This window comes from Falco cherrug, chromosome 2 (assembly GCF_023634085.1).
Source record: "Falco cherrug isolate bFalChe1 chromosome 2, bFalChe1.pri, whole genome shotgun sequence".
Lineage (NCBI taxonomy): Eukaryota > Metazoa > Chordata > Aves > Falconiformes > Falconidae > Falco > Falco cherrug.
This window is the reverse complement of record NC_073698.1, coordinates 2,664,408-2,678,866: the sequence shown is the minus strand read 5'-3', so window position 1 is coordinate 2,678,866 and position 14,459 is coordinate 2,664,408. Positions and strand designations below refer to the sequence as shown.

The window sequence follows — 14,459 nt, the reverse complement described above, 5'->3', positions numbered from 1 at the left end:
CTCTTGTTAAATGCTGTGGCACATTGCTTGCAAATGGAAACTTAAAAACTCCAGCTTAGAAAATACAATGAATTAATCAACCCCCTGAGCCTTTTAAGGAATTCTTATTTGCAGTTTAATGTCAGCCTAAGGAGCAGGCTAACCAGGGGACTCTCAGGTAGAATTATTTTAATCTGTCTTGATCTCCACACTTACCAAAATAACAGGAGCAGAAAAAAAAAACCCCAGTTCACTTCTTAGCACAAGCCAAAAATACTTTCACTGACTGTGCTGCCCCTGGTGGGGTTATATATAGTGTAAGGCACGATTTTATGCCTCTAGAGGGAATATGCTGTCAGGAGTGTCAGCATAATAGAGCATTTCAGAAGACAGGTCTTGGAACTGGTGGGACTGGAATACAATCGTAACAAAATTCAGCCACCCATGTGAAATGTTTGTTGTTTTTTCCCACACTATTTGAAATGAGGATGAATGGTAATGTACTTGTTCTGATTTTGAAAAAGATGTTTTAAAGCTTTTGAGAAGTAAATAAAAAGTGGTATTAGCTTTTTCTGGTTTCCCTCTTTGTTTTAGTTGCCCTGTCCGTAAGATGGGGAAAATAAAATGTATCCATCTGTAAGAGGGTTTATTGGGATTCCACTGCTGATGTTTGAGAATGCAATGTGTACATGACAGTGCTTTTGCATGGCCAAAATATAGGCTCACCCTACACCCATGCTGGTACATGCTGCACCTGTGAGCACTGCATATCCCTCTCCCCATCCCTTCCCCAACTCTCTCTCCCCAAACATTTGCCATGGTAGAACTTTTTCAAGCATACAGAGGAAGAAGAGTGAGGCACAGCTTTTGCACTGAAAGGCTTGCCAGGGATGGGTGTGTTTTACTTCATGGTTCTATGTTAAAAGGGAAGACAAATCTTGGGGAAACTTTTTTTTTTTTTTTTTTTGTGTGTCATTGCTGCTCTGACCACCAGTTCCTAAACATTTATGATCCTTGTTTTTGCTCGTGTAGTATTTACCCTTGTGCTGCTGCCAGGGTGGTAGCAGTTAAGGTACAAATGGGAGTACCATTGCCTTCCTGGACTGTGTAGTTGTTTTGCATTTCATGGCCTCAGCCCCTGCAGCAGGTCCCAGGTGACTGCCATTGCTGCTGAGATTTCACACAGGCATTACAAAACCAGACAGCTTCCTCTGCATGTGAAATGGGCAGAAGCAAGGTTCCCTTTCACTCCGCATCTTCTGTGTAAGGACTTCAGCTGAACAGAGGTAAGGACATCTGAAGGCTCAATGCACTTCCCTGCCAGCCTTGCTTCATCACTGATGTTTTAATTTTGGGTGGGACATTTTCAGTTCAGAATTTGTGCTAAAAGGGAGCTTTGGTTCACAGCCAGCTTGCTTATCTGTCACTGTGCATTCCTGCAGCTCTTTCACACACTCCATCCATGCATCCATCCACCCACCCATGCACCCATCATTCTTCCTTTGTTGTGGTTTAACCCCAACAATGTTCAGCGAACAGCCCCCCCCCCCCCCCCCCCCCCCGAGGTTTATGGCTGAGCGCAATGTCATCTGGTATGGAATATGCTGTTGGTCAGCTGCAGTCCTGGCTGCGTGCCTTCTCAAGTCCCTGTGCACCCCCAGCACAAGTGGGGCAGCTGGGAATAGACCAATTAAATTTCTCATGGCACAGTCCTGCCTTTAGCCACAAACCCTCCACTTAAGCAATGCCACATTCCCTGTTTACATAGACAGATGGAGCGCAAATTCCTTAGATGAGCATTTTATAACAGCATGTTTGTTGGTGGGTTGTTTTTTTTTTTACTTCCAACCCCAAAAAGTACTGTCCCTGTGTTCAGAGCTTCAGCCCTTTAAACATTGCTTTTCTTTTATGATTTGTGTTCCACATAGCACTGTATTTCCCTGAGGTCTCTGTGGGCTGTTGACTGGAAGCCCTTGGCTACAGTTCTGTAGAAGAAATGAGAGCTGGCTTTGTGTACACATTGCTTAATTTTACCCATAACTGTTACTGTAAGAACAACATTTCTGCTAAGAATTACAGTTGCTTGTGTATATTACTAACACAGACATCAATTGGAATACCTGTCACTTCAAAGAGCTTGGTGTGCTATCGTTAAGAACTGCACTAACAGCAACAACAATTAGAACAGTAAATAATCTCTGGAGTGGAGGGAAACAACAATGTCCTAAATTTGCCAATGCCTTACCAAATGTAGACTGGTAGGAGTGAGCGTGTCCCCTCAGGGTTCAGAGTGGGTGACAGATAAATTCTGGTAACTGCTGCTGCTTCTGTAGCTCCCAGGGACCCTTGTCAAGGAACACAGTGCCACGATGCTGGGTGCTGCACAGACGCAAACCAAGGGGAAAGCTGCGGGCTTTTCCCCTTTGCCTCCTGCTGAAGGGCAGGTTAAGCGATAGCAAAGGGTGCAGGTGGAGGACAGAAGGACAAGCAGGACCGTATCTGCCAAGAGCCAAGCCACGGTCCCAGCTCAGCAGGCAGACAGGGGATGGTGGTTTGCAGAGCTCCAGGCAGGGCATCCTGCACAGGGTGGAAGGGAGAAGGCTGAACATCCAGCAAGCAAGCTGAGGGAGCTGGCTGGGCAAGATGGTACGCGCAGGTAAGGACAGAGAACAGGCTGGAGGCACAGCCTGGGAGCGGAAACAGGCATCTGGCATCTGCTGCAACAGCCCATGGGCAAGGGGAGGGCTGCCCAGAGAAGCAAGGATGGTCAGAGGGACCATTGTCCTCCTGCTTTGTCCTGCATGGAAGTGCATGGGGTGAGGCTGTGTGCATCAGGGACTGAGAGCAGAGGTGGGGAAGGGGCTGGGGACTGAGGGGAGAGGCTGCAAAAACAAAGCTGAAGAGGGACCCACATGGATGCAGAGACCAGGACCTGAGTGCCAGGGAAGGACAGCAATGTTGCGTACAGCAACTGAGAGGAGAGGCCATAGCAATGTCCTGGGATGGAGGTAGCCCCTGTGTGATAAATGATGTTACTGTTGACATTACAGGGGAGGAGCCTGGGGAGAAAATAAAGCAAGAAACAGGACAGAACTGGCACATCAAAGTGCTCATCTCTGCTCTGGCACATCTTCAAGGAGGAGAAAAGAAATGAGATCTTCATGTGAACCGTTCATTTTCATTGCCTTGTGAAATCTAACCTGGCATCAACTTTGAAACACTAATAAAAAGAGGGGCTTTAACCCAGGCAGAGCATCAAGGTGGGGCAAGTATGTCCCCAGGGAACAGCAGCCATGCCCTGACTTTCCTGCTGACTGGCATTCCTGGGATGGCTCACTTCCAGCACTGGGTTTTCTTCCCTTGCTGCCTGATGTATCTCATCGCAATGCTGGGAAATGGCACCATCCTGCTGGTCGTGAGAGCCAATCGAAGGCTCCACCGGCCCATGTACTACTTCCTTTCGATGCTGGCCACCACAGACCTGGGCCTGACTCTGTCCACCCTACCCACGGTGCTGCGTGTCTTTTGGTTTGGCACTGGAGAGATCAGCTTCCCGCTCTGCCTCACCCAGATGTTCTGCATTCACGCCTTTTCCTTCATGGAATCCTCGGTGCTTCTGGTCATGGCCTTTGATCGCTATATGGCCATCTGCTGCCCGCTGAGATACTCCTCCATCCTCACCAGTGCCAGGATTGCAAAGATTGGGCTGGGGATGGTCTGCCGCTCTCTGATGGCGCTCCCGCCCATCTGCCTGCTCACACGACTGCCGTTCTGCAGGTCCCACGTGCTATCCCACTCCTATTGCTTGCACCAGGATATGATACGGCTGGCGTGCACAGACACCACCCTGAATAGCCTGTACGGCCTAACTCTGGTGCTATTCATCACCCTAGACTCAGTGCTCATCATCTTGTCTTACAGCATGATCATTAAGGCCGTGGTGGGCATCACCTCCAGAGAGGAGCAGACCAAAGCCCTCAACACTTGTGTCTCTCACTTCTGTGCTGTTCTTCTCTTCTATGTCCCCATGGCTGGCCTCTCCTTTATACACCGGTACAGGAAAAATGCTGCACCCTTCAGCCAGATGCTCATGGCCAACATCTACCTTTTTGTCCCGCCTATGTTGAACCCCATCATCTACAGCATGAAAAACAAGCCCATTCGCAAAGGCCTCCTCAGGTTCCTGTGTGCAAGACTGGCCTGGCCTGGCCATGGCCAGCAGCCCAGGAGTCATTGAGAAGTGGGAAGCTTGCCTACATGAAATTCCCACAAGAAATGACAGATGGAACATAAGCAGGAGTTTAAGAAAGGCAAAAATTAATGGGATGAGCACCTTGCAAAGGATGCTCTAACTGTCAGAGGAACACTTTTTAAATGCATCAAAAGCAGGAATCTGTCTGGGAAACAGGTGAGCAAGGGTGAGAAGCGTACTCATGGGTGATAAGGCCACAGCAGAGAAGCTCAGGAATTCTTTCCATGGGGTTTCTATACCCGGCACCGTCTTCATAGCAAATGGATTAGAGGATTTTGATCAGTTCAAAGTAAATATGGAGGAAGTGTTCCATCAAAGAAAGATCACTTAGATATCACTACCTCCCAGAACCAGATATCATTCACCCGAGAGTCTGGAAGAAGCTTAGATGTGAAGCTGCAGAGCTGCTGTTCAGGGTGCAGCACTCTATTGCAAATGGTCATGGTGCTGCAGGGCGGAGCATCCCTTCAACTCCGCCTGCAAAAGGGGCTCCATGGGGTTCCTGAGACCTACTGACCAGTAGCCTTGATTTCTCTCACTGGTAGGACAGTAGAGGTTGTGATAAAGAATAAAGTCACTAAGCGTAAGGGTAAACACTTAGGGGTAAAGCTGTGGTGGAGCCAGCCAGGCTACGGCAAGGGGAGATCCTGCCTTGGTGCTCTGCTGGACTTCTGTGAGGGGGGCTCCAGCTGGAAGGATCCCATGGCCATAATACACCTGGATGCCCCAAAGCCTTTGACTAAATGCTTTTAATGAAATTACTTTGTAGGGGGATTGGAGGAAACTCTCTTCAAGGGATGAACAGTGGGTTTAAGTAAGGGTAGGCCATTTTCTGTCCAGAGAAGACTCAGCAGTGTCCTCCCCAAGGGATCTCTGCCAGAACTCCTTTCTTTCTGCATTGTCATCAGTGACCTGGATGAAGGAGCGCACAGTGAACGATCACAGCTTGCAGATGATACTAGGTCGGCCAAGGTACTGACAGCAACTGTCTTCTGTAGTTTTGTAACATTGTTAAAAATTTAATTGCAATGACAATAAATTCTTGGCTCCACATAGATGGTGTGCTTCCTTTTGCCCTAACAAGCTTTTGAGGGTACCACAGCCCCAACAGACACAGAACCACCATGACACTTGGTAACACCTGAATGAGTAAGCTATTATTTGGACCACAAGTCCCATGCGAGTGGGTCTAAAATGAAGGAGTTTGAGGAAACTCTTGCTGCATGGTGGTATGTATACATAATCCATCTGTGGATAGTTCTCCTGGGCTGCTATGAGAGACAGGGAAATGCCATGAAGCTTGTTTGTCAAACTCAGTGCTCAACCCTGAAACCCTAGGAAGAGGGCTCAGCCTGAGGCAGGCGGCTTCTGTTGTTTGGATCACATCTGAGAAATCTGATCAGCCTGTAAAGCACTGATGGCCATTCAGTCCATGGTCTGACTTGGAGTACACAGGGCATTTTTTGTTAGTTTTCTGTCATTTCCCTTGGGTATTCATGTGCCTATTTAGGCTTCAGTACATACCAGTGTTCCTTGGTTGTTCTCAGTAATGACAGCTTTCTGTAAGGGAAAAAAAGAAAACGGGATTTTTTTGGGCTCTTCTTAGCCCATCCTGAGATGGTGGGTGCTTCAGGACCATGAGGAAGGCGCTGCCTTCAATGTACAGCCTTGTGCACAGCAAGGCTGCGACCAGCACTGCTATCAATAGTTTTAAGTGCATAGCACTGCTTCGCCTCTCTGCTTTCTCACCCTATGCTGAAGCAATCCTATTCATAAAGATGGAAATTAAAGCAGAGGGAGGCATGGGGAGCAGGCAGGATATTCTGGGGTGAAACCAACCCCAACTATCTGCTTTAGGGGAATCTGTGCCACTCTTCTGCAGGCTCTGTCTTGCTCAGATCTCCTACTGGGGGGTAGGGCATTAAACACACAGTGCGCATGGCAGCACCTCGTTTCAGGGGTCCCCAGTGGGAGCTGGCTCTCCTATTGCTGTAATACAGGATGGTGGAGCTGCAGTGTGGTGGCTGAGCTGGACCTACTCACACCGCCTGGGGATCTGACCTGAACCCTTTTGTGTATAATCCCGCTCCTGTTATGCCCTGATGGTATCGTGAGCTGGGTGCTGTTGCAATGATATTGCACAGGCTCCATTTCCATTGTGGGTCCGCATTGAGGCGTTTGGTTGCTGGTCACAGAATCAGTATCACAGAGTGGTTTGGGCCGGAAGAGACCAACCCCCTGACATGGGGGTTCCAACCCCCCTGCCATGGGGGGACACATCTTCCACCAGACTAGGTTGCTCCCAGCCCCGTCCAGCCTGGCCTTGAGCCCTGCTAGGGATGGGGCACCCACAGCTGCTCTGGGCAGCCTGGGCCAGTGCCTCACCACACACACAGCAAAGAATTTCCTGCTAGTATCTAACCTAAGTCTGCCCTCTTTCAGTTTAAAACTGTTACCTCTTGTCCTATCACTACATGCCCTTGTAGAAAGTCCCTGGTCCAGGCAGAGCAGGTGAACCATCCCAGCTGCTGTGAGTCTGCAACACCCTGGAGTGGGCTGGTTACAGTCCTAGGGAAGGGAAATGTCTGGTGACTTTCATCTTAAACACCTCTTGCACATATGTAATCTGTGCTGTAGTGCATGCTGCTGCACTAGAGGCGAGATGGCTGAGCACCTCTAGTTAGCATTATATTTCCCATGCAGATCCATCCCTAGGCAGTGCTGGCCAGGAGGATCAGCTCCCTTGTTCTGACAGGACCCCTGGGTCCAGCTGACCCAGTGCCATGGTGAAGGCAGATAACTCTTATCCCGACATGCCCCATTGCTATGTCTTCCTTGTCTGACCAGAAGGGCCATTAGCTTAGGAGGCTGCAGTTGCAACTCCTCAGGCAGTTACAGACCCTGCACTATTGACCAGGAAAGCATCCGAGACTATAGATACTGTGACACCCCTTTATACGGCAAAGAAAATGCTGTGGGCTTCGAAACAGGGTAGACTTCACCAACTGCATAAAGGTTAAAGGTTCAGGATGCTCAGCACTCAAATGGATGGCAGGCTGGAGTAGAGAGCATCTGCACTGTTATTCACCAACTGTTCTACCATATGCAAAAGCTCTTGAGTCTTCTGTGTCCTACATCAGGGCCTTCTTGGAGTGAGAAGTTTGTGTATCTCTCTGCAGATCTGTTTAGTTTTGACACTGTAAATAGCAGGGTTTAGCACAGGGTGTACAAGGAGGCAGATACTGGCCATGAAGATACGGATCAGAAGAGAGGGAGATTTCCCAAACCTGTACACCATGGACAAGCCGATCATTGGGATATAACAAATCAAACCAGCACAGATATGAGAGATGCAGGTGTCCAGGGACTCGAGACGCTCTCACTTGGATGCAATACACAACACAGTCTTAATGATCATGATGTAGGACAGGATGATGGACAACAAGTCTAGCCCAAAGGTGACCAAGAGGACAAATAAGCCATACATGCTTATTCACCCTGATATCTTCACAGGGCAGCTGGAGCAAGTTGGGGTGCAAACAGAAGTGAGCCAGCATGTGGGACTGGCAGAACGACAGCTTCTTCAGAAGTATTGGCAAGGGGAGCAAGAGGCTAAGGCTCCTGACGGCAAGCCCCAGCCAGATGACACCTACCCTGGGGTTGGTCAGGATGGATGCATACTGCAAGGGGTTGTAGATGGCCATGGAGCAGTCGAAGGCCATGGCCCACAGCACCCCAGAGTCCAGGATGGAGAAAGTGAATGAAAAACATCTGGGAGATGCAGGCATGAAACCCAATCTTGTGTGCATCAATGAGCAACACACTCAGCACTGTGGGGAGACCAGACAGAGACACATCAAGGTCTGCGAGAGCCAGCATGCACGGGAAGAGGTACATGGGCTCATGGAGGCTGCGCTCTGCCTTGATGACAAGGAGGATTGCACTATTTCCCAGGATCGAAATGACATACATACAGCAGAAGGGGATGGTAAGACACACATTCCCATTTGTCATTCCTGAGATTCCTGTGAGAAGGAAGGTAGAAGGTATAAGGAAGATACTGCTGGTCATTTTCCTAGTGCAGCATCTTCGTCCTATCAAAGACCAAGCAGTAGTTCCCACTCCTACAAAAGAAGTCACAGAAAACATGAGAGAGTAATCTCACCATAAAGCAGAGCGTTCTTTACGTCTCTCTCACAGTGACCATAGGGACCCAGACTTCTGAGTTTGCTGAGACAGCAAGAGGGCATTTTACCTTTGTGATCAGTTCTGGCCACGGAGAACTACAGCTCCTAAAAGTTAGAAAGCTTGTGGAGATGGAGGGACACAGTACCTAGCTGATGGCTGAATTATGGCCACCTCTATGCCAGGACCCAAAGAACGTTTTACTAGATTGGCAGGTGTGATAGTGTATTGACTGTGTGGCACCAGCTGGCAAAAAGACTTAGGAGCTGGCATCCTGGATGAAGGCTGAAAGCAGACTTGTATCTCATACAGAAAGCCCACATCTGGACTCGGGAGTCACAGAGGGACTTCACCCGCCCTAGCTCTGGCGTTTCCTTGTCCTGCAGAAGAGCAAGACAAAGGAGCACCATGCAGATACCTACCCCTGTGCTCTGACACTTCCAGGTGACTCCCTCACCCGCATATCTGAGCGTGGCTTCCAGTACTGCATGAATGAGCTTCCTACATCACTTCCGTGCTAGCGTTTCAGAGCATGTCTTCTCTGCCGGTTGTGAGCTTCATCCTCATTTCAGATGTTTTTCTTTCTTTTTTTTTTTTTTGTTACTTTTTTGCACCTCAATTTTCTTTCTTTCTGTGAATGATTATCAGACTTGGTGATCTTTTCCTTCCCTAAAAATAACCCTGGCAGCAAAGACCTGACATAAGTGCCTGTGCACCAAGTGGTTTCTGCATCTGAGAGCTGTGCACAGCTGAGAACCCATGTAGTGCAGCAACATTTTGCAGGATCCAGCCAACAAGCATTCACCAGCATGTTGCCATAAAGCAGTGTTGTGAACATCTGCTAGCCCAAGAGTGAAAGATGTGGGACTCAGATATTCTTGTCTGTGCAAACACAAGTGCTGCTTTGCATTGTAAATGTAATAAACAACAACCAAATGACCCTCTAGCAGGGAGGACAGCTCCAGCAGCTCCCTGTGGTGCACAGGAACCACTTCTGCATGCTGAGAAGAGAAGATTTCAGTCTTACTTGCCCACCTTGCCAAGCTGTAACACAGGCAGGGACTGTTTGTTCTTCCTTACAGGTCGCTGTCCCCTCAGCTGGGTGCAGATGCCTGCTGCATAGGGATCAGCATCTCAGGTGGTTGCCTGGGCCCTGTGAGGCACATTGGGGAACAGGCACTGTCAGAAGGCAGTTTGTCTCACCCTGATGTCTAGCTTGGTCAGATAAATGGTGTGTACAGGCCCCCATCAACAAGAAAAGGGTCTGAGCTCCTTTACCTGAGCTGAGGTAACAAGCTCCTCATTACATGCACATCCTCCTTTTAATAATCACCTGAACAGTAATATTGTAGTAATACTGGCATAGTTCTCTGAAATTATCAAACCGGAGACTTGTAACAGGGGAAAAGCAGCCCAGAAATAGCAGATCACTTTGCCTTAAATATGGAGCAATAGTCAAATATGAGCTGCCTGAGCATCTTGCCTCCAGGCTGCCAGTGAACACGTCTCCATATCCCCACTTCACCAAATCCCCTGGGAGTCCCAGGCTCACTGGATACTGCTGCTTCTGGGGTTTTTTTTGGAGCGAGCCACTGTCTCAAAGGAGATGATGCAAACAGACTATCAGGAATGAAACCCAGTGTCAAGTGGAAGGCTACTGTGGAATGGCTAAGTAGGGCTAGAAACGAGGTGTGAAATCAAAGGAGGACTGGAATGTGGTTCTGGCTTCTGGCTTCAACAAGGAGACATCCAAGAGGAGGAAACCTTCCTGAGAGACCCTCCGTAGGGATGAGAAGGACAGATGCGAACCTACAGACAGGAGAGAGTGATGGTGGCAAAATGTCCTTTTCCCGTCAGCTGTGGCCTCAGGCACCATTGTCAGGGGTAAAACTCCTGAAAATACTGCGCTGCCCATCAGAACATTCAGGTTTGGCCTTCTTCAGCAATTGCACCATGCATTGCTTTTAGATTTCAAAGCACCAGCCCAAAGTTGTACACACCCACCCCCTGAGAAAGTGTGCTTGTGTCCCTGGTTTGGATACAGACCTCCTTGGCTTTCCCACCACTTTCTCCAGGCAGCTGACATGCAGCATTAGCACTGACTGGAGGGCACTGCTGACACCCTCCCACCCCAGCAACCACCCCATCCATACTGTGCAATGCTCCAGATGTCACAGCCAGCTTGCTTTATTTACAGAGGAGGGAATCCCGAGTGGGAGCCTAAGCTGTTTGTGCTGAGTATCTGGCATTATGTGGTGGTGATGGTGTGTATGCACACAACTCACAGGTCACAAAAGCAATATGCATCAGCCAGCCACCTTTGCACTTATGTGGCCAGTAGCGACCCCCTGCTGCTATTTCTTGCTTTCAAAAGGCATCTCTTGGAAGCAACCTCCCGTTGCCACTAGAGGCAGCAGTATGGTGGAATGGATGGGCATGGGTCATGAGGGTAGCTCCCATGTTCTTCATGAAAATGAAAAACACATTTTTTGTGGACCCTGCAGAAAAATGGGGGTTCTACCTCATCAGAGTGGAGGTGGGTCAGCATCAGTCCACAAGAAGTGTGAACCATTTAGGAATTCTTCATGAGTGTGCACTGCTTAATGAAGTGGGTGCTCGGAGACCAGTTCTTAGACAAACTGCCATCAATTCTCTCCTCCTTTAGCTTCCCCTGCCTCTTGCCTGTGGTCCGTGAAAAGCTACTTCTGCTTTATCTGAAGAAAAAGTATGCACTGAGTTGAAATTTCAGTATTCTACTGAAATGGTGCCAAAACCCAGTCGTTTCCCATTTTGCCTGCAGCCTCACATCTGCTTTGCTTCAGCAGAAGTGCATGCTCTCTTCCTGGGGCTCCCCTCATGCTTGCCTTCTAACATCCAGCTCACGGAGAGAGAGCAGAGGTGGGAGACTCCTCATGGGGGGCCACAATAGTCAGCGCTGCTCAAGAAGACAGAGAGCTCCAAGAAACACCAGGCCAGGTCAGAGACCTCCTCTCCATCCCTTAGTGCTCTTCAGTTTGCACTAAAAATAGAGGAAGGGTCTGTAATGTGCTTGAATGTTGTAACTTGAGTTTGGTTGCCTGACCTTCACCTCATTCTGCTGCTTACCTTTCTGAGATACAGAGCAGTGATTTTGTAAAACATGTTTGCCACTTTTTTTAGGATAGTTGCCTTATATTAATGCAGTACAATCCTGTTAGCAATGATCTCTCTGATAAATCACTCCACATAATCACATCAATGAAGATTTCTGATATTTTTGAAAGGGTTTACACTTACATGGCACTGTTGGAATTTGCTAGCATAAGATTAGTGTAGGTTTTGCCTTTACACACACACACACAAAAAAAAAAGGGTTAAGCCTTAAAATTGAATTCTACCATTTCCTTCTGCAAGGATAGTCACCGTTCCCATGTGACCACCTTCCCATAGAATCAGAGGATCATTTAGGTTGGAAAAGACCTTTAAGACCATCAAGTCCAACCATAAACCTAAGACTGCCAAGTCCACCACTAAACCATGTCCCTAAGTGCTACTTCTACATGTGTTTTAAATACCATCACACAGCCCAGGGAACACTTTTCAAATAATGAAAGCACCGCATGAAGATCTTTTGGAGATACTCAGGCTTATAGTGGAACAATTTTCACCATGAGAGGATATTTTTTTTAATAGCGAAGGAATTTTAACAGTGAAGAGTTCAACTGCTGGGAGGGGTGAACTCTCCTTCTCCCAGTGGTGTAGAAGCTGGACTGAATGTTTTTATGCCAAGATTCATGACACAGTGGTTGAAACCTCCTGGACAGCAATAATAGAAGAGGCAATCTAGTGATTTCTGCAAGAATGCATTGCTTAAACTCCAGGCATTGAAGGAGGGTTTCTCCCTGAACAAATCAATAGTCAGAGTGCTGCTGCTTATTAAATTTACCAGCATCATCAGTAAATGATAAGCACAGTTTCAGGCACATACCTATGGGCCAGGTTGCCTTTCACTGGAAGAAGAGGAACACCCTTTCCTGGAGCTTCTTTGTTCTCACCCCATAAACAATGGGGTTTAACATGGGGGGGAGTAGCAGGTAGAGATTGGCCACCATTATATGGACGTGGGGAGGGATGCTCTTCCCAAAGCGGTGGGAGAAGCATGTGAAGAGGACAGCTACATAGAAAGAAAGGATGACATAGACATGGGATGTACAAGTGCTGAAGACTAAAGTCATGCCTCTGAGGATGACAGCCTCATCACCACCCGCAGGATCATGGTGTAGGACACAGAGATGAGAATCGTGTCCAATACTGTCACTATGAAAGCCATGAAAAGGCCATAAATGACACTGAGTCTGGTGTCCCCACATGCCAGCTTCACCACAGCCATGTGCTTGCAGTAAGAGTGGGAAATGATGTGATGCTGGCAGAAGGGCAGCCTGAGAAGGAGGAAGCAGACTGGAATCAACAGGAGAACCCCATGCACCAGCACCAGGCTCCCGAGGGCCACCACCACTGGCACAGAGAGGATGCTGGAGTGCCGCAGAGGGAAGCAAATAGCAGTGTAGCGATCCAAGGCCATGGCCACGAGCATGCCCAACTCCACTGATGAAAAAGTATGGATGAAGAACGTCTGAGCAAGGTAGAAGAGAAACCCAATCTTCCTGGAGTCCAGCCAGAATATGTCAAGCATTTTGGGTAGTGTAGATGTTGATAGGACCAAGTCAGTGAAGGCCAGCATGGCCAGGAAAAAGTACATGGGCTCATGCAGGCTTGGCTCTGCCTTTATGATGAGGACGAGAGTGATGTTCCCCAGCACAGCAATGGCATACCTGATGCAGCAGGGGAAGGCAAGCCAGAACTGCTCCTGCTCCAGCCCAGGGATGCCAATAAGTAGGAAGTAGGGAGGGTGGGAGAATGCAGTAGAGCTCAGAGACATGAAACCCTTCTTGTCTCTGGCCTACACTGAGGGCTCTTGCATCCTGTAAAAAAAAGCATCAAACACACTCAACCTGATCTGGTCACTGCAAACAGTGACCATCATGAGGTAGGTCTAGAAGCTCAAATTCCCCCCATGGGCAGCCATCCCTGTGATAGCTGCTTGCACTGGCTCAGGAGAGCCCCTTTGAAGCAAGAGTCCTGGCAGTTTCCACTGAAAGTGCTCTGTCCACCAAGTGGATGGAGTGGTCCTGGAGCATGCTAGATCAAACTGAATGGGAAGACTGCTCAAGGCACATACCTGACACTCTCCAGTGTCCAAAGGGTATCCAGCCCAGGAGACCAGATGAAAGTTGGTCTGAAGTAAACCTTCTTAAAATGTGCATGGTGGGGATATGAAGTCACTAGCACCAGCTCTACAGAAACTTGTAACAGCATTGTGCTGCTTGCCAGTGTACACACTGACAACGAGGGCTTGCCTCAGTCAAGGAACAACTCATTTCAGGGTAAAAATCTTAGCCAGTGCCACGGTGTTTGACACCCTGCCGACCTACAAACACAGTCCATTCTCCCCCCAGAAAAGACTGCAGCTTGCTCAGCCCCTGCACATTGCTCAGTTCATGGGTTTTCCCCAACACTTTGGGAAAAGTATTCCTTGAAGGCTCCGGCAGCACAGATGAGGCCAGTGTTCCTGACCCTTCAGAAACCTCCCTGGAGCCGCAAAGAGCAGAGGGATGGAGGAGACAATAGCAGCTTCGCAGAAGAAAGCTGAGCTTTTCCTCCCCAAGGGTCTGGTGCCAGCCAAGCCAGCTCCAGCAGCTGCACTCCCGCTCCATCCAGAGAGAGATTTCACACCACGACCACCTCAGCCCAGCCAGCAGTAACCAGCTGGGGCTGGGCTGGCGGGGCTGCACTTGAGACCTTACAGATACATATGGCTTTGGGTCACCTGTGCTCTGGGAGAGATTTCCTCTCTTTTTTCCATGTGGCTGTAAACATCCTAGGAATTAAGATTCCTGATATTTTTCGTTCTTCTTTCCACCTCCTTCCTGCCAGCTGCCTCTGTTGGTGCTGCTAAAACTTCATTCTTCCATGGAGAATGCCAGGATGGGGAATGCAATTCCCA

General features: G+C 48.7%; 3 protein-coding genes across 3 annotated transcripts; 1 reads left to right on the top strand and 2 right to left on the bottom strand.

Moving 5' to 3' along the window:
- The first annotated feature begins 3,250 nt into the window (after positions 1-3,250).
- Positions 3,251-6,635, top strand: LOC102051257 (olfactory receptor 51I2-like). Its single transcript, XM_055703096.1, has one exon. The coding sequence runs from the start codon at positions 3,251-3,253 to the stop codon at positions 4,214-4,216; it is 966 nt and encodes a 321-aa protein (XP_055559071.1). The 3' UTR covers positions 4,217-6,635.
- LOC102051429 (olfactory receptor 51I2-like) lies at positions 4,963-8,380 on the bottom strand. Its single transcript, XM_027807146.2, is given in 3 exon segments — positions 4,963-7,721; positions 7,723-7,987; positions 7,989-8,380. Coding segments are annotated over 3 exon segments (1,011 nt in total). The 3' UTR covers positions 4,963-7,367.
- On the bottom strand, positions 4,963-14,382 carry LOC102051594 (olfactory receptor 52R1-like). Its single transcript, XM_055703099.1, is given in 2 exon segments — positions 4,963-12,629; positions 12,632-14,382. Coding segments are annotated over 2 exon segments (930 nt in total). The 5' UTR covers positions 13,335-14,382; the 3' UTR covers positions 4,963-12,402.
- Positions 14,383-14,459: the final 77 nt, after the last annotated feature.

Excerpts from the sequence above, each read along its gene's own strand:
- LOC102051257 (XM_055703096.1), top strand. The coding sequence starts at position 3,251 with ATGTCCCCAGGGAACAGCAGCCATGCCCTGACTTTCCTGCTGACTGGC.